Here is a 19,545-nt window from a genome sequence, read left to right as displayed (position 1 = left end):
GCTTGTTTCCCTCTCGTCACTTTCGTCCAAGGAATTTAGACGGGAAGGGCGTGCGTGCTTCTCTTTATCGGTGTTTGACCTAGGGTACTTCTGAGCTCGTCGTCAGCTACGTCGGTACACGTCGTGTCTGAGGGAGCCGACAGCGAGGCCGTAGAGGTTTCGGCTTACATAAGTCATCTCGGCTCCAGACGTCAACCCAAAGTTTTCTGAGCTGCGGCTAGCATGCACATCTTAGCTAATAACGTCTCTTTGGGCGATGCACCGGCAGCAGCGACTGCATCAGGAGCTAATTCGCGATCTGCAAAAGAAAGGGACGCCCGTTTGGAAACAGAGTAGCTGTAACTGGATCCTTTTTCGGCATATCGGCGTATGGGACTGCAATTTCATTGTCTTGTGCCCGAAAAGAATGATGTACTTTTTTGTTTGTGTCTTTACCGTAACTTGGTCCTACCCAGTCTGGTACGGAGTACCCAGGGCAAAAGAACCCACCGCGGGGAGCCGTGATGGAGTGAGCTGATGACAGAATTGCGAAAATGATGCATCGCAAAAAAAAAAAAAAAAAAAAGCCTGAAGCCTCTCGGCTGGCGTCAGGCCTACCTGGCTTGGCCTTGGGATCCCTTAGCTGCCTATTCCCGCACAATTAGTTCTCCCATGGCCAGTCACCTGGCCACACCTTACCTCACACGTCGCTCATTTTCTTGCATTTTGCTGTCCAACAGAATGTGTCCTCCAGCTAAACTTGGGTGACCATTGATCTCAGGGCTCCCTCCCACAACCCCCCGTCAGCCTGTCAGTAGACAGAACGAGCAGGGTACCGTACTCTGTCCTGCATCCTACTGCATTCTGTACCTGACATTCTAGTTTCGATCGTGTAATGATGGAGGGGTCGTAACTAGATTCGTAATTGCAGGCTTGAATTCACCATTCACCGTTGACCGCCAGGGAGTACGTACTTCCCTGAGACTGTAATACGTACATAGTAGTGTTGGGCATGGTAAAGAGACCCCCCGGAAAGACATGTACTTTTCGACCTTTATCCCCAGACTCGCTCGGCAGCATCGTGCATCACCCTTTGGCTTCCCTTCTCGCTTCCCCATATTTTGGCACTATTAAAAGCCCTGCTTGGCCATTGTGCTCTAGCTACCTAGTCTCGACCGTGATCCGCCAGCCCACTCCCATCCCCACTACGAGAAAACCAGACCACTTCTCACTCACACCTCACCTCACAGACAGGGGGTCCGGATTACCCAACAGAGCCTTTAGAGAGACAGGCAACCCCCGTCCACGCTCGAGCTCGCAATCGCAACCTCTGAGGCACAAAGTACTGTAGTACCTGACCTGACTGTGTGCTTGCTCCACTACGAAGGGAAGCTCAGTGCTTTCCAGCGACCATAATCCCCGTGACGACCTGGCATCTGGGGGCGAATAGCGATATAAACCTCGGACCCCGATCTCGAATCTCGATCTGAGGAAAGACACAATATTAAGGGCATTTCGCTAGCGAGCCGCATTCTTCGACACGTCAAATAGTCGGTGAAGATAAAAAAAAAAAAAAAGTTTCAGAATTAGAGTCAAGAGGATTCAAAGAATTCTCAACGAAATTAGCTTGTATACGCAGAGAGGGGAGAAAGAAGAGAGAGGCATTCCCTCATCCTGCGTACACACAGACAGCGAAGAAAAATATCTCTGACTAGATCACATTCTGCTCTAGTCTTACTAGACGAGAGACACAAACCCGCCAGCCAGTCATTCTTCTTCTGGCCCTTGCTTCAGGCAAACCTAGGGCGACGCTCAGAATCAGAAAGAAACAATAGAGCAGATATCCACAAGCGATACACAGGTTTTCCTGGACGACACTTCAAGAGAGAGTGAGAAAGTTCATCAGGGTGTCTAAATCGTCCGGGTGCCGAGAATTGCGACGCTGCTACACCTGTAGAGCTTCGCGCTGCTGCTACTGCTGCTGCTGTCATCAGCAAAGTTGAGACGACGGACGAATCGGCGGCGCTTTACGATCTCCATTGGCTGGAGGTCCGTCCGCGCCCCCAGCATCTCCGCTTTCGGCGAACCCACGGCCCTGCTCGTCCTGGCGTCAATCCAAGGTACCTTTGCCCACTGGGAAAGTACCTTTTTGTTCAACCGGGGGCTATTGCCTGGGTCAAGGAACACCCAGAGCAGAAAAAATAAAAAACCCCATACTCAAGGGAGCAGCGCAAAGTAGCACGTCAACGGGAAGAGTCACACTCGAGAGGCCCCATACAATCCCAAAGAGAGAAACGGTAGAACGTCGATACAAATACATCCATTCTTCTGCAGCATTACAAATAATTCCCGAGCCCTCGTCCGGTCCCAGGAGCCTCAGAATCTCTTTTTTGCGCTTTCCCTCGTGTCAGTTCCAACTAGGACGATCGTCAGTCATCATCCTCATTCTTGTCCCCTTCAACCCTCAACTCTCGATTACTCAACCTACATATCAACCTCGACGGTTCCTATTTTCGCTTCCTCCGGCCTTCGCTCAATCCACCCCCGAACGAGCCATTCCGTCCGTACCTTACCTGTCTCAGCCCAGGTCCCCGCACCCGCACTTGATCTTTGCAGTGTCGTCATCGTGCTTCTAACCAGCGCATATCCATCTCTGCACCCGCTGTTTAATTAAAACTCGAAAAAAAGACGAGCGAGAGCACTACTGCACTCACCACCCGGCTATCCTCATCCCTAGACTGAGAAACAACCCACGGTGCAACTTAGCGCTACTGACGCCCGCCCCCCCTGGCTTGTTTGCGACTTACTCCAAGTTTGCAACCTCTCACACCACCTGGCACCCCCCGGCCTAGTTACACGACCTTGTCAGTTGGGTCTCACCCCGAGTTGCTGCCTCTGCCTACACTACTTAGCACGGTGACCACAACAACTACCATCGCCGTCAGCAACAAGCCGAGTTAGCCCTGGTAGAAAATAAGAGCGGCCATCCTTCCTGCGGACTAGCACCACCTCCACCACCACAAGCACCTCATCCGCCTGGACCTCAAAAGAGAAAGAGAATTGTGTGCGTGTCTGCGTCAGCTCCTCACTACGGTATCTCTCCGAATTGATAGATAACCGACCTTTTCCCCTGGAGACCTTAGCAAAGGGTGGGAGAAAAAAAAAAGTCTATCAGTCACAGCTCGCCCGCCTGCCCATCACACCGTTCTCGCACTTCTCACACCCATCACTTATCAGCTCGGTCAAATAACACTTATCCACACCCCCAGGCCAAACCCGCCGCTATCTCTCAATCCATCACCAAGCCGCCTTAGTTATTGGAAACAAGGCACACCACATCAGGCGTCCCCTGCACCTGCGGCTGCCTCCTCTCGACCCCTTCTTAATCCTCCCAGCACCCGCTTCGACTTGGTTTGTTTGTGGGGGGATCTTACTCCAACGACCAAAAAAATCTCTTCAGCGGTCTCGCTCAAAAAAAGGGCCAGACTTTCGCCACCCGGAACGCGTGAGGAACAGGGACCGACTTCCTGCATTCCCATTCAAGGCTACCAACAGCGTTATCGTATCACAGCCGTCGTCTGCGAAAAAATTTTCACCAGAGTCACCTACTTATTCCTTCAACTCCACGGGGTTTTACTGGGTCTTTTGTCTCTGGTCACTGCCAAACCCGACGGCCGAGACAGAACTGGCAACCATTACACAGCCGTGTTGTGTTAGTGTCAATCATCTCTCCTTGGGGGAAGTGAACGGCGCTACCCCTCCACCAAACCGCCGTCCCCGCTTATCTCCTCCAGCCCTTTTACCACCGATACAGGCACTACTAAGAAAGGAGTGAGAACGGTCGACTACAAGAAGACCCTTGCCAACATCGCATTGGGGTTTCCTCAACACTGCTTCTCCAGTCAACTTCATATATCAACGCGCCAACACAATGCACCACACTCGCAGGAAGTCGGGCAACACGTCCATGACGGACGTGAAGAAGACCGTCACTGCTACTGATCCCACCCGCTACAGCAAACGCCCTACAACCCTCTCCAGACGTCAAACACCTGTCACGGCGCAAAAGCTGGGCAAGAATCCCAGAGAGCGGGAGCGTGAATGGCAAGACTCGTGGGACGATGATCGGGAGAGCTTCCCTCAATTCTGGTATGTTCACAGCCTTCATTGTCGTGTGTGCCTCAAGATTTTCCTCCTTCTCCTCGGCCTGGCGCAAGTGGCTGCTCACGCCATGTTCTGGGCTTGCGACCCCGCAACAGCTTTGTCCAGCTACGCAAATGATCTTCCACGGCTCGCTGCAGACGGTTTCCCTTTTCGGGAGCATTGCAGTGTCACGATGGACGCTCGGCTCTGGGCGTCAACTATTTGCCAATATCCTTTTGTTTTGAACTATTGTTCTCATATTGTCTACGACAAGCCCGCTAACTAGTGTGTGTTGTAGCATGACCTGCGAAAAGCAATTCGTACCCCAAGACCTCAAGACACTCTACTGCTCAGAAGCGTATGCTCACCCTCCTTTTTCTGATCTGGACAGATCCAGAGTTTGTGTGCGACGTCCAACTGACATATTGCTCAGGTGTCGTCTACATGACCAGCAAAGCGCATCAATCGGCAGAAGTCACAGCCAGGTGCACGCGGGCAACTACCCATTCTACGCTGCAGGCAACCCCGAACCGAGAGACATTGTCCCTCGCGCATCTCCGTCAAGGCCAAACTCGATGCACTTCTCCCCACCCTCGACCCCTGGGGCCACCAGCGGTGCTCAGTACTCATCCGCCATCTCCGCGTTGAGGTCCCTCAGCATCCGGCCCCCAAGCCCGCCGTCCCCCACATCGTCTCACCCCAGCTTGTGGCCCTTCAACAAGAGCAGCGCCGCCAGCCCCAGCTCCTCCTACAACCGCAGTGGCAGTGGGTTCTTCCCCGCAACCTACGACGGCGGTTACACGTCCACCGGCTACACCTACAACTACAGCTCCAGTGGCATGGATCGGCCGTTGCCGACGCGGAGACCCACTGGCCCGGGTTACTCAAGGCCAAAAAGCATCGAATTGGTCACCCCGATGGTCGGTCGCTAACGTCCCAGCCTTGGGGGCTAGTTGCACTACAAAGAAGCATGGTACAGCCACCCTTTGGGGCGACGGCAACGAGGGTAGATTGGCACTCTGTCAAAAGAGCTTCGCATCGGGACCAAGCATGTATTGCAGGGAGGGGGCGACGGGTTCCCGAGGGCTTCGCTGCTGCAAGCCCCGCTGGAAACTCCTCGTACTCGCCTGTAATTACCCCAGCAGCCCCCCAAAGCGCGGGGTTAGCGTCGATTTCGAGCACCGAAAACGCGGGGGTAATTACGGAGACGACGTCGATAAGGGGAAGTCAACCCCAGCTATAGGCTGGGTTCCTCTACGTTTTGTTCGGATTGCCAATCTTCCGAATCATCCGCAGGCACTCTGTTTTCTTTCTCATCAACCAGCCATCTCTCTCTCTCTCCCCCTCACACGCCCCCGGTCTCGCCCCACGGAGAAATGACGCCCTGACGTGGAAAGAACTAGCATTGCGGACTGTGTGGGGAAATCAATTTGCGCATTTACGGCGTGTTTTTCACTGCGAAACGCCATGGCTTCGGTCATGTGAGGGGGGGTGCAAAGGGAAGGAAGGATCAACAAAAGTCGGGGTAGCATTGGGTATAGGCATTGATTGGCATTGGCACAGCGACATATTTTTTTATTCATTTTTTGGATTATTTTTTGTCTTCCCCCGTCTTGATTCGAACCGACTGCTTGGTACGCCATACCCAACGCATCACGGAAGTCCTAACAAAATCTCCGTGCGGGGAAAGAGGGAGGATGGGATGATTCATGACGAGGGGCGAGGCGGGACAAAACAGTTTCTTTCTTCTGCAGACGGTTTTGAACTGTCTAGCATACCACTTTTTTTTCCTTTGTTCCTCAAACTTGTCCACACGCCATCTACTCTTAGCATTTTAGAAATGGGAGCATCCGGGTTCAGTTGCATGAAGGAGGCGGGTAAGCCGCGACGGGTTCAAGTTGTTGTTGGGTTTTTTTTTGGAAGGAAAGGCGCATATTTTTTTTCAACATATCACATCATATCATACCTTGGAAGAAGGAGGCACATGGCGGATACAGTACTCCCCCTCCTCTCAAATGGGCAAATTACAATTTCATTCATGGGTGTATATACTCTATTTTTTTTTTCCTTTTTTCTTTATATTCCACATCATGTCATCATCTAGCATATCTGGGAAATCACCGGAAGGCGGGAAACAAATAATGGGAAACTCAAACCATTGAACAATTAATGCATCATTATACGATTCAGTCAGTCTTGTCTCTCGCTTCATTCAACTCGGACCAAGTATTACAGTTTTCCATGTGTAGTAGTGCCCCAACCCGACCGATCGTTCGAATGTTTGATCGACAAAAAAAGCAACCCCGTGGCAGCGGAAGAAGTAAACATGCGCACGCCGGCGGTACTACTACTACTACGTAGTAGAGTAGCACTTGTTGGTTTCTTTTTGTTTGTCTTTTTTTTTTTTTTTGGCTATCCTTCCTCTTCCCCCGCTGGACCAGATTGTCGATCTTTCTTCTTGTCCATCTCGGTCCCCTTTCCCCACTGCGCCGGGGCTCGCCGTGTGATTTGCATACTGACTCGGGAGATGGACAGGAGCACGTCGAGACAGGTCTTGGGACAATGGGGACGATCACGATGGAAGTGAGCGGGACGGGCTATGTGCGTGTGTGTGTGTGTGTGTGTGTGTGTGTGTGTGTGTGTGTGTATGATGTGATGTGGTGTAGGGGGGAAAAAGACGACATCAAGTGCAGGGTGCGGATATTAATTGACCACCCTTACTGACGCCCTTTTGAGAATCCTTTCTTGGTGAGAGATTAGTGGGTTGTAGATATTGTTCTATCTGTGCCGCTTTATTCGTGAGCCGGCCTAGATCTTGTTCTTTTATTTTCTTCTATTTTTTGAGGGTGTGGTGGTTGTAAACGGGTTCTTGACGTGACACAACGGTCGTCAGCTGTCTACTTCACTTGCATTTGCGCAGACAAGCGAATATATTGTTCGATGTGGGGGTATCGTGGTCATTCATCCAGTGTCACTCGTACCCGACAGGTGCCAACGCATTCATTCTGCGATTTGTATATCGTCCGATTGCGTTTTCTTGCTTTGTCCGGACTGGGTTCCCTAACCGTGACTTCTTCGCGTGCAACGCATATTGGAGAGAGACGAGTGGGATTACCCGGATGTCCCCTGGCCTTCGATCTTCGGGCACGGGGTGCACTCCGGAGTGGTCTTCAAGACAGCCCTCCCCCTCCTCCTTCGGGGACGTGGGAGGCTGCTGCGACTGGACGGCCAGTGGGGGGGACGGGCGTCTTGGGGCGGTGATCGCCGGGGTTGGGAAGATCTGGGGGTTTGGGTTTATTGCGTGACGCGGAGTGGTGGGGATGGGACATGGTATGTGGATTTCATTATTGAAGATGTGGTGGTTGGGTATTGGGGTCAATAGATGGATGTCAGTCGAGTCATGTGTTCTGTCTTGTAACTAGGCCCCAGTTCAGTCATATGAGTACTGGTGGTAATGGTGGTAGTGAAGAATATAGAGGTAAGAAACGAGGCTGAGCGAGAAGCCAGAGACGCGTGCTCTGTGGCGGAATGGTTTGGCCGCGCGTGGTGTCCCCGTGAGAAAATTCGTGTTTTTTTTTTTTTTGTGTGAACGGGAATACTTCTGTGGTGGCCTGTGGCGGTATAGATCCGGTGAGCCTGGATGGGGCTCAAGGTGAAGGTTTCTCGAAGAGGTTGCGATGGGCTAAGACACACATCCCGCGGCTGAGGCGCACTCAATTTTGGTGGATGGGAGTGCTAGTAAAGTGCGTGTGACGACGAGTGGGTGGGATGACGTGAGGTCCAGGCCGGTTTTCTCGAGTCGTGTGCTCTGCGTGTCCTGTCCACCTGTTCAGGGGATTGGTGCCTTTTTCGGGGGGCGAAAGGCCATTGGAGGGCTTGCTGGTGCATGTTCATTTGGAGTAGCGCCCGGATGAAGTTGGCTGGCTGACTAGCTGGCTATTCCTGCCTTCTCTGGGCTGGGGGACGTGGGGAGCAGGAGGTGAGATGCGAGATAGGGTAGTCTCGGTTGTTGATGGTCTTTGCTCCTATTTCGGCAGTGGAAGTGTGATGGGGAGGTAAGACGGGGAAGGATTTAGGATGCGCAACACCTACAGAAACAGGTTCTCGGGACGTGATGGGATGTGATTGAATCAGGGGCCTGGCGTGACTGAGGCGCTGTTGCCTTTTCTTGCAGATGTGATACCAAGCGCTACCTCGCGCATTTTCTCGGCCTGATTTGCGGTTTTCAGATGCAACGGGCAACCCGCCGAGGCCGGGGGTCGGCATGTGCCGGTGTTGTTCGGCGTGGAGCTTGGGCCCCACTACCCGCTCACTGACCCGGGGTGCTGGTGAAGGTACTGCGGCGACCGGGGGTCGGAAGAGCGGATGCGACGTTAGCTGTATAAGAATGACTCTCACCCCTGCTTTTTTGGCGATCAGAGATTGAAACGGCTGCCGGTGTTACTTCGGAGGACCCAGGTTTTGAGATTGTGGTGAATTCTTCGCTGGAACCGCTTCTAGTGGCTGAGTTTGCTGTGAGTTTGCATGTGCGACTCAGATACGGTCGGTTTCCATTATGGAGGGTTGTTTGATATCTCTTGGTGGTCATAAAACCGGGCATATAGTAAGTAGCTGTGGGGATAGATACTGGACGGCAGTTGAACCCTTCAACAGTTTGGCGCAACCAGTGTAAAAATGTAGCGCGGCGATTTTCACTTCATGCAGCAACTTGTGTCTCGTATTTTTCTCGTTTCGGGATTTCAAAGTCATGTAGGCCTGTTGACTTGGGGCTTACATTACTGAGAAATCCAACGTGGCATACGGTTTTTAGATTCTGCTCCTATTTAGTCTCCTATGATTCCCTGATCCAGGTAACAGGTTTGACATGTACTTAAATGCCATGTCCAAAAATCTCACGCGCTGAGATAAAGACCGTAGCGGAAGCTGTGGCAAAATGCGCTATATTGCACAGATATGTTGATTCGTCAAGGGAATCATCGCCGTTACCCGCATCCACTCCATGTGGCTGTGGGAAATAATAGCCTAGTGGGCAACAGCTAGGAGTTGATACGATATATGAACAAATTAGTTCAAAAATCAAGTTATAATGGAAGGCAAATAGTTGAATATGGGACTAAAAATCGTGACAATCAGGAATAGTGGTCTTAAACAGGGCTGAAACCATTCTGATGAATGTCAGTTTTACGGTCTCCTTGGAGTAAATCTCAAGCAACGAGAGTGAAGCGTCGGCTATCAGCGGTTTTCGATGTTTAGTTTTCAAATCAGAGATATTCAAAACATTGAGCCTTCCAATAACCCTAGACTGAATTGATAAAGCTCCACAGCCATGTGAAAACCAGCAGTTGACCGCGAAGCCTAATATCGCGGCAACTTTATCTTGAGTAAACCCTGTAAATATCACAACAAGGTTACTGCCTAGAATGCTTAACTGTATTTTTCTTCTTAATAGGGCTATATATATCCTACTACCTCATTAACGCAAAACAGAACTAGACAAGGTTCACTATATCTCTTTTTGGATTGCCGAGCTCTGTTCTGATTTGAACACTGATGTGATCAATGCAAATTCCAATGAAGACGCTCTTACTGTATTGAATTCTAAGGAGAAGGTAACGCTATTTCTATCGTTGCCATATGTTCCGGCTGTTTCGCTGTTAACTCTTATGAAATTAACTTTTCTAGCGATACTAAGTTGCATCCTTAGAAGTCGGTGCTATTAAGGAAGGACCTTGACTTCTGCTATGCTAGTGGTATGAGCATGTCAACACTGTGCGATGTGCGCAAAGTCAATGATGTGATCCTCTAATGGTCTCCCGTCATACTCACTGACGATGTGACAACAGAAGAGTTGGTGATAACAACGTGATGTGATATTCTCATGGACATTGAATAATTCTGTGACAAAACTGGACCTCCAAGTTGTTATTATCAGGTAGTAGAAGAATTGAACAGGCTGCCTGTCCCGATTCTTTATCAGTCACTTGCTTGCAACTAACTCAGGATCCGGAATCAACATAGCCAATAGTCCTTCAGATTGGTAAAACACAAGTCGAGAGCATGTTGTAAAGGTCTGGCATAGATGTAACAGTCAGTTGGTCTACTTTCAAAGCTCAACCAAATTCAAGAGACGCTGTGCCCCTTGAATCTTCCGGGAGGGGCCATCTTCACATTGCATTTACCGGTTTTTTGCAACTGAAGATACGGCCAAACTTACTGTTTAGAAACCTTCTCACCGAACAATGTCTAAATTGTTAGAACAGCCAACCTTCGTACATCATTCTAAAGAATGTAACAGCGGGCTAGTTCTGCCTTGCAACATTCTCTAGACAGAAAAGAGCACGCAATAGCCAGTATAAATCTCCCTAACATGTAACAAGGCCACAAGGTCATATATTTCCATGGCATGCCAAGTCGACCCCTCCACAGGCACCTTTTCCATAGGAAGATAGTTACTGAAAGATAAATTGCATAAAAACGCCTATGGGTATATCGGGCTATTTATGCATGCCCTATCTAAACCACCCTTCGCCAAATCTCCAAAGTCTATATCCCGTATTGCTATCCAGGTCTCCAATGCTCCATAAATCAAATAAGCCATCCATACTTAAATTCGACGGTCATCGTGCCCTTCTTGGGGACCTTCTCAGATCCTCCACTTCCTCCCGCGAAAGAATGATGCTTTCCTCTCTTTCTTCTTCACCCCCCATCAACTGCTGCTCATCTATCCAGCCAGCCTCAACAGCGAACCTCACCACGTCTGCTGCACATCCAAACGCCGGCACACCTGCCTTAGCGTCCGGGTCCAGGTATTTCCAAAGCTCCTTTGTGGCCTTCTTGAATTCGGCCACATCCTTCTTGTCGCCCTTGAACCCCTTGATCATGTACTGGTACAGGTACGCTAGCCACAAAACGTTTGTATACGGCACATACACATCCCAAGATAACATCTCGCCGTCAGCCGCCTTGGGGTATGGCGAGTTGTGTGCAGTTGGGGGAAGACAGCCGCGCTCGCCACGCATCAGAAATGATCGCATTTGGCGGTAAACCTTGCACTGGGGCGCATGCGTGCTAGTAAAGATACTGAGTTCTTTCTCCAGATCGAGCGCGATAGGCTCAGATTCGTCAACGGTAAGGTCCTCGGCTCGAGAAAGACCATAGTCGAGGATCGTGATGTCGAGACCCGAGTAACCAAAGTAAGGACCTGCTTTACTGCGATCACGAGTCTGTGGCTCTTCTGTCCGTCGTATACAAAGGTTGCCCTCGTGGAGATCGCGATGCTGTAATTGTTAGCGTGGATGTGTATTCCGTAAGAAGAAAAACGTACCTCAAAGCAGTTCAAATCCTCTGCCCTCGCCAAGGCAATGGCAACCAGGAAGAAGATATCCCACAACTGACTCGAATTCGCCAACTCAAAATCCTCGAGTGCCGTCCCTGCGTCGCCCAACTCAACAACCAGAAACGTCGTATCGGCAAGATAACGACTCGGGCTTGGGTAGAACTGCAGTCTATCCGGGTCCTTGCGCTTCATCTTCCGATGAAAGGCCTGGTGCGTCTCCAACAGACATTTTGGCGCTTTACCCTGCACAAGATAGCGTTCCTTGTAGACCACGAAACCAGGGATGTCGGCAAGCCACTCGGATATGCGCAACTCACCGCGCATATCATCCTCAGAATGTGGCTCCTCGTCGACGAGACCAGATCGCTCTTGCGCCTTGGTTTGAGGCTTGATGGGTGATTCAAGGCGGATGCACTTGATGATGCTGGTACCTCTCTCATTTCGAACGCGGTAAACCTCCGCATAAGATGCCTCGGCAATCTTCTCAATGGTATCCCCTGGTGGACAAACCTCATCCCAGGCGAGAATGCGATAATCCGGCCTTGCCTGTTCTGGCTCTGAGATTTGAATCTCTGGAGCTACGGCTCTTTCAACTTCTGCAGGCTTTGGGGTCTTGGATTTTGGAGTTGCCGCCTTGACGGGTTTTGGAGACGGCTTTACTGATTTATTGGGAGATAGGACTTGCCGCCTTGGAGAGACTTGCTTTTTCGGCTTTGGTGGGGATTCCACAGCGATTGAGCTGAAGTCCCTGGACAGCTCATCTTCCGAAGAGTCGTACTCGGCCGCAAGTGCAACGGCATCGAGCCTTTCGGTGATTTTTATGACTGATTCATCTTCAGAGTCCACAGCCACTGCGACCGTCGTCTTGGGTTTCCGTATTGGGCTTTGCGGTAGTTCGCCAAATAGGCGCCGTGCCTTGGCCTTTGTCGACGTCTTGCCGTATGTGCGGTTTGCTATCGTCCGCGCCATTTTGATTGTTGGTTGCCGTGTCTCTTTTTTACCGTGATTCTACAGTATCTTGCTTCCTCTACCTTGAGACATCGCAATGACCGTCGTTGGCATCTATTGACAATTCATGCGGTTGACCAGACAACGAACTTGAAGACGGAGCTGACGTTACTCCGCAGCCGCAAATTCCCCACTAAATCCGCCAAGCTGGGCTCGACCGCATTCAGACAATGTGGAGCAGCGTCATTACCCCCAGCTTCCAGAAGAAGCCACTTGACTGGCTGAAGGCTGGCTGCAGACTGGCTAACGACTGGCTGACGACTAGTTAATTTCGCCTTCTCTTGGGCCAGACCTCCTCACAAGCTCGTAGCTTCACTGTCTGCCTGTCTTGCACTTTGACAACTCACAGCCAGCCAGCCAGCCATCCCCGACCGCAACCATGGCCAACATCCTCAACGGCCTCTTCGGAGGCTCCAAGCCTTCTGCATCCCCAATTCCCAACGGTGATTCTGGTATGTTGTTTTCAAGTCCCAATGGCTATGTCTTGCTTGCCGTCAAAGCTTCCACCCACGTCTTTCCCCTCCGCACCCACAAAATCCACTTCCTCAAACTGACGCAATTCCCAACCACACGCAGATTTCGCAGACTTCGCCGGCGTTCCTGACCCCTCGCCCACGCCCGGCGTCTTCACGGCTACTCCCGGTGGTGCAAGCCTCGATAGCAGCGCCCCTGCTGCGACAGGTCTCCCCTATACGAAATGGTACAACATCCACGAGCGACACTCGCTTAGCGAGTTTAAGCTTGAGGGTGCCATCCTCGCCGTCAGCGCCATCATCTTCCTGCTGCACATCATTGGCGCGCGCCTGAACCGCAACAAGGCCAAGGCTTGGGCTGCCGCTCACGCGCCGACCCTGAAGAACGAGTTCGCCTCCGTTGGCTTCTCCTCGCGTTCGACTGTCGACAGTGACCCCAAGGACACAGAGGGCATGCTGCGTGAGAAGTCTCTCTTCGAATTTGCCAGCTATGGAACCGGTCGCCAGAACATTGCCTTTATGGATGTTAAGTTGACGCTCAACAAGCGCTTCAACCCGGCCCTGAGCATCGTCGAGACCGTCTCGAGCTTTTTCATGGACACCGTCGAGGCCCCCCACGACTCCTTGGAGGCTGTCATCTACCCTTTCGACGGCAAGGAGTCTCTGACCGTTCCCTCCGTCCCTGGCACCCACGAACTGCGCAGCAAGGAGAACAAGAGCACTTACGACAACTTCGTCTGGGCCATTGTCTCCAAGGACCGCATGAAGCAGGTTCGCGATGACCGCTACGATGTCTCCATCACTTTTACCAAGGACCACAACAAGCTGCCCAACTGGCTTACCGTCATGAGTGAGAGCGCCGAGATCACTGAGCAGCTCCTTACCCCTGAGCTTGCCAAGGCTGTTGAGGCTGCTGGCGACGCCTTTGACTACCTCATCGTTTCCGACCAGCCCATTGAGAAGCCCACCACGTGAGTCCCCAGCGCTGTGCCGCCCTCCTGCATTTCATTACTAACACTTCTCAGCCTGGAGGAGACCACCCCCCGCAAGCGCATCTTCCTCCGCTACCGTCTGCCTTCCAACAACAACTACGACTCCCTGTTGCCGCTGTTCCAGTACTTTGTCCGCATTCCGGACGCCCTTGTCTCTGGCGCGCACTTCCGTCCCGAGGTCCTGCGCAAGGTCCGCAGCGTCCGTGATGAGTCCATTGCCCAGATCAAGAAGGCTGCCGAGGCTGAGAAGGCCGAGGAGCGTGCCCTTGAGCGCGAGAAGCAGAAGAAGGCCAAGCGTGATGCCGAGCTCGGCGCCCTGGACGCCAAGGCCCAGAAGAAGTACCTCGAGAAGGAGCGCGAGCGCGAGCAGAAGAAGAGCATGAAGAAGCAGACCATGCGTGGTTAAGCGAATTCTTTATTTTTTGCGTCCAGGCTTCGAGTTAACGAAAAGGTGCATTCTTCTTGTTTCGTTTCCAAGCGAAGGAGGTCATGTTGGATCTGGTTAACGGTGGGATTGGGACAAGGCGGTGTCTACACTATGATCTAGGGCTGGTGGCGGACGAAGTTGTATAATAACAATCAAGAAAAGCGATGGCGGGGAGGCAAATAGCATATCTTGTGTGTCAAATCATATCCTAATAAGCTTTCATTTTCTAAGTTTGTTGTGGTCATGTGCCATGGATCTAAACGGCAAGTCTACTCGTCCTGCGCCAGAATACCCTCGACACGCTTGACTTTGTCTGCGGCAGACTGCTTCTTGTCCGTCCTGTCCAGCAGTCAGTACGCATTATCTCTAGGCGTCGCAACTGAAAAGGGAAAAAAATAAAGGATGAGAGGGGGGACAAGAAAAAAAAGAAAAAAAAAACATACCTCGAGCCCACGCGCATCGAGGACTGAATCCTCACGACACCGCTCTGGTGAACGAGGGAATGAGCCTGGCCGATGACGCGGAAAACATCGTCCCAGCTTCCCTCTGCAAAACGCCGGAACGTCACAAGGTTGTCAGCAAACATCTCTATAACTATTTTCATTCCATGCATATAATGAGAGTAATATGACGGGTTCGGGTTCGGGTTCGGGACAGGACGGGACGGGAAAACTCACCGACGGTGGTGCCGGCCGAGTGCATCGTGTACTTGAGCCCGCTTGCCTTGAGCAGGCGCTGGACCTGCGCGACCTCGTTGGCGACGGAGACGCTGCCTGTGCCGACGGGGATGAGGCAGAAGTCGGCGTACGCCGCGGCGGGCGTGGGGATCTGGGAGTAGTCTGTAGTCGTCGACATGATTTCTTATTTTTTTTTTTTTTTTATGGAATTCTTATCCTCTGAGATGGAGGGGTTGAAAGTGCTTATGAGAGGTATTTTGCCGAGCTAGCAGCTTGACTTTCGATTCTTTTAGTGTTGTTTTCGACTTCTATTGAGAAGATTGATGGTTGCGTAGTTCTTGATATATAGAAAAAGAGAGATCCCTTTCGAATAAACCGACAGCAGTTAACTAGCCAGACAGAGGGAAAAGGTGTCGTGACTCTCTGCGTTCCGTTCGGGGGGAGCTTTTGCTGCGGGCTTTATCCAATGATGCAATGGAGTGTGGGGTTTTGGGCCGCCCGTCCAACGGGGAGGGGTTCGACAGTGTAATTCTCATTATCACATATTACCAAACTTACAAGTCAACGTTTTTGGAACATGAAATTGAAGAATTGGTCATTAAAATTTTGTATCTTCTTTTTTTCTGATTCCTCTGGTATTATCATCCTCCGGGAACCATCGAGCGAAATCGTGGTTCCCCGCGAGGATGACTTATGCTAATCATTGATCCTATGCTAAAACAATTGGCTGGTTTTGCCATAGCCCAGACTGCGGGCTTTTGGTATGAATATCTTCCCTTATCCCCCCGATAAGGCATGTTCCTCCCAATTCGCGGGGGTGTTCCCGCAAAGCCATACCCTACGTAAAGCAGGCGGCATAGAAAATGAAAACTAATCGTAATACATTGCCCGTCTACCGATGTCTCGGTTCATGAGTAACGCCATCGCTATGCAATAAAACGAAAAAAAAAAGTCAAGACGGAAGAATGGAAATTTAGGACCTCCCAAGGTATTTTTCCGTTTCCCCTTGCAGATATCAAAAAAGTATAAAAAGACATCGTACAGCCGCGCTTTGACCTCTGGACGACGTTCCCGCGTTACTTCTAGAAAAAGAAAACGGCGGCAGCGAGGAAGGCGACGAGAGCTCCGGTCTCCATGCCAGGCGCCCGGCCGCCAAGGTTGGCGCTGCTCTGGGCCGTGGCGCTGTTGCTGCTGCTGCGGCCGGTGATGTCGGACGACGAGAGCCCATTGAGCGAGTCGGCGGTATCAATGGCCGGGCCCTTGTCGAAGAAGTCGACTAGGACAAAGGTCGGCTTCTTGCCCCACTGACTGGAACACGTCTTCGCGTGCAAGCCAAGGTTGCCGGCGGTGGAGGTGCTGGGAGAGTTGGTGACGTCGATGTCGCTGACGTCCGGGATGAAGACGTCGGTAGCCAGAGTCTGGTACTGGAAGTGGTTCATGAGGGGCAGCATGTTGGCCGAGACGGCGGCGGATGCGGAGGCATAGGTTGAAGGGCGGTCGATGGTGCAGTTGAAACCCGAGGCAGAGGTGACCTCGTAGTGCGTCTCGAAGACGTACGAGAACTCGGGGAGGAGGTACGGGTGGTTTGCGTCGGCGGTAATGGAGGCGACGAAAGTGACGAGGCGGGTGTTTGCCGAGATCATCTCCTGAAGGGTTGGCCAGCTCGAGGTCGCGGACGAGGATGACGGCTTGTAGCCGTACGTTGAGATGCCGGAGGACTCAAAGACCGTGCCGAAGGAGGAGGCGCTCAGGTTGTCCGAGTTGACGAGGAGAATGGTGACGACGTCATTGGTGTGGACGTCCATCCAGGCCTTGATGGCAGAGAGCCAGTTCTCGAGGGTGCCGGCGTCGAGGAGACTGCAGGTGGTGTGGCAGAGCTGGAGGGTGGTACCGCCATTGGTGCCGTTCACAGCGTGGACCTGGGCCTGGAGCAGGCGCAGACCGGAATTGAGAGCGACGGTGGCGTTGTAGTACTGGTTTCCGGCAATGGAGTTCTTGGTGCTGGCGTCGCGGAGGAAGGCGCTATCGTGGGCACCCATGTGAGTGATGTTGTTGTACTTGCGGCTGCAAAGGGAAGGTGAGTTGTTGCATGCTGTCGTGTTGGAGGAAGACTGGGCGGCGTTCGAGACCGACGATGTAGTGTCTGAAGGAAGGGCGTAGACGGATGCTGTCGTCGCAAGGAGAGCCGCGAAGGCTTTGCGGAGGGAGAAGACCATGTTGATTGTGTTGTTTGTATATGTGTGTTGTGTGTGTGTAAGAGCTGACCAGCCTAGAACCACCGCGAGAACTTCACAAAGCAAGACCCGTTCCTATTCTTTTATGGACGTCGTCGATGGGCGTCTCCGATTCTTTCTCTGCGCCAGGCACAACAAAGAGGTGGTTGGCGAAGATCAGAAACAAGAAAGGTTGAGGGTGGAGGAGAAGGAGGAGGTTGTGAGCAGGGCAACGGGTGAGGGAATACCACCAGGTGAGGTAATGCAGGACAGGGTAGCTGCAGGGAAGGTTAAAGGGTAAAAAAAAAGAAGCAAGACAAGACTGCGATGAGCTCTTCTCGGAAAATCGAAAGCGGTGCCGGATCCCCAGTCTTAATAGGTATGGCAACGAGGGAGTATCCTCGCAAGACCGGGCCAAGGCTGGGGATAAGGAGGAAGGGGGATGGTGTGGCCCCCTACCCTCCATGGCTACTAGTTCACGGCCTATACACCTTACGTATCCCCTGATGGAGTAATGTTGCTACCTGCTGGCTGTCTAACATCAGACAAAGTGCTGCGGCTCATGTCTGTCGCTGGGGCTGAATATGGGTACAGAGAGCGAGAGAGAGGCAGAGAGGGAGTCCTTGGACCCTGTTGGTTGCGCGGCCCCCAGCCCGTCCCACGTCCGGGTGGGGCTCCGGGCTTGTGGGCGGGCTGCATGGCGGCATGGCGCAGTCGCAAGTTGGTACCGACAGTGGTAGTTACTTTGGGCAAAACAACCCTTCAACCACTCTAAATTTTTTTATACGAGTCCCTGCAACGCCCTACTAGGCCTGTCTCTAGCTAGGCTATTTTCGCTCTTTTCCCCCCTTCCCTCCTTTGGTGTTTGTTGTCTCTCCTCTTTGAAAAGAACAGAGACCAGGGAGAAAACCACAGGATACGCAAGGAATTGTTGTATACCTTCACCTCACAGACTTACACAGCCACTTCGTCGGGCATGCATTGGACTCGTACGCCGTAAGGAGTCCGTCAGCAGAACGTGCAGTGCATTGGGGGACGTTTTACCCACTCGGGCAAATCACCGAGCACATTTCGTCTATGGAACACTGTAATGTATACATCTACCTTACATAGAGTACCACTAGCCCCCATTTGATGCCCGTTGCAATGCAGATCCGTCAATGGTGAGGTACAAAGAAACCAGACGTGGGCTTCATCCAGAGTGCTTCACAAAAGGTAGAGTGTCGCGTAATAAGCCCCTCGTCTGGGCGGACGGACAGGCGACGGTTCGAACGTGGGGAGAGAGAGTAAAAGTGACACAGAAGACACACCACACAAAGGGACACACACACACACACACCTAACGTCGTACAATTACCAGCCAAAAGGACAAACCCCCCGACTCCACGGACTTGAGACAGCCCCAGCTAAGAAGGACAGTGACGGCGCTCGACGTCGCTCTATGTCTCACCCTTCAAACCTTGGACGAGGCACCCTAGTCCAACCCCGGCCGTGACGGACCTCGCCAACTGCTCCTTTACCACGTTATTCCCTCGAGATGTAGCAGTGAACTGCTAGCAATCCGAAGTTGGGAAAGATGCGAAAGAAGCACCGTTGCAGCCGCACGAGTATTTTTTTGGTCTCCTCTCTTCTTTTCTCTCCACGACCTCGGCCCAAGCACCGTGCTGAAGCTCCCTTTGACTTCTTCCCCGGGATCGTCTGCTTTCCGGCGAGCGATCATCGGCAACCCTGAAGCATAACGGCGACCATACATGGAAAACCAAGAATAAGGCTACCTGTAACTCTGACGGGTGTATGCACTATGCCAGCTAGATGACCTGCTGTATTCTCCAAGACGATGACGCATGTCCAGCGTTCCATTAGTGTCAGATTGTGGGTGATCTTTGATGGAGACCTAGCCCAACCGACCCAGCCGTGTAAATGAAGAGCCATCAAGAAATGGCCGCTTCCAACCATTTCTGTTTCAATCAATCATGCTGTATGATGTATTGGAAAAATTATCTGCAAAAGGGAAAAAAAAAAAAACAAAGAGGTTGAGTTGCATTTTCCAACCTCAAAGATCCATGTTGATCACTTGCATATGTTCTCATAGGATACCTCGGAGCTGAGCAGCGGCTGACTCGTGCGGCTGTTTTGTTTGTTCGCCTCAAAGTGTCCTGTGCAACCAGTACGAACCGTCAATCATCATGGTTGCCCAGCCGTCCAGCCCAGTTTGTTCCAAGTTGGATGGGGCTCAAGCTTCATTTTTTTACTGGGGAATAGACGGTAGAGATGGAACACGATTGGAACAAACCAGC

General features: G+C 51.8%; 5 protein-coding genes across 5 annotated transcripts; 2 read left to right on the top strand and 3 right to left on the bottom strand.

Moving 5' to 3' along the window:
• Positions 1-3,910: 3,910 nt before the first annotated feature.
• On the top strand, positions 3,911-5,054 carry CTRU02_212858 (uncharacterized protein; the record flags this gene model as incomplete). Its single annotated transcript, XM_036721426.1, has 3 exons — positions 3,911-4,128; positions 4,421-4,480; positions 4,556-5,054. 3 exons carry the CDS (start codon positions 3,911-3,913, stop codon positions 5,052-5,054), a joined length of 777 nt encoding a protein of 258 aa, XP_036586595.1.
• A 5,685-nt stretch (positions 5,055-10,739) lies between these two features.
• Positions 10,740-12,427, bottom strand: CTRU02_212857 (Serine/threonine-protein kinase haspin; the record flags this gene model as incomplete). The annotated part of the gene is made up of 2 exons (XM_036721425.1): positions 10,740-11,399; positions 11,447-12,427. 2 exons carry the CDS (start codon positions 12,425-12,427, stop codon positions 10,740-10,742), a joined length of 1,641 nt encoding a protein of 546 aa, XP_036586594.1.
• A 418-nt stretch (positions 12,428-12,845) lies between these two features.
• Positions 12,846-14,337, top strand: CTRU02_212856 (DUF1682 domain protein; the record flags this gene model as incomplete). Its single annotated transcript, XM_036721424.1, has 3 exons — positions 12,846-12,918; positions 13,043-13,910; positions 13,965-14,337. 3 exons carry the CDS (start codon positions 12,846-12,848, stop codon positions 14,335-14,337), a joined length of 1,314 nt encoding a protein of 437 aa, XP_036586593.1.
• Positions 14,338-14,627: 290 nt separating this feature from the next.
• Positions 14,628-15,213, bottom strand: CTRU02_212855 (uncharacterized protein; the record flags this gene model as incomplete). The annotated part of the gene is made up of 3 exons (XM_036721423.1): positions 14,628-14,697; positions 14,802-14,934; positions 15,036-15,213. 3 exons carry the CDS (start codon positions 15,211-15,213, stop codon positions 14,628-14,630), a joined length of 381 nt encoding a protein of 126 aa, XP_036586592.1.
• A 904-nt stretch (positions 15,214-16,117) lies between these two features.
• CTRU02_212854 (PLC-like phosphodiesterase protein) lies at positions 16,118-17,251 on the bottom strand (the record flags this gene model as incomplete). The annotated part of the gene is made up of 1 exon (XM_036721422.1): positions 16,118-17,251. One exon carries the CDS (start codon positions 17,249-17,251, stop codon positions 16,118-16,120), a length of 1,134 nt encoding a protein of 377 aa, XP_036586591.1.
• Positions 17,252-19,545: the final 2,294 nt, after the last annotated feature.

Source organism: Colletotrichum truncatum, assembly GCF_014235925.2.
Source record: "Colletotrichum truncatum strain CMES1059 chromosome Unknown Contig_0009, whole genome shotgun sequence".
Classification (NCBI taxonomy): domain Eukaryota; kingdom Fungi; phylum Ascomycota; class Sordariomycetes; order Glomerellales; family Glomerellaceae; genus Colletotrichum; species Colletotrichum truncatum.
Note: the sequence above shows the minus strand (reverse complement) of the source record. Positions and strands in the feature narration are given on the sequence as shown.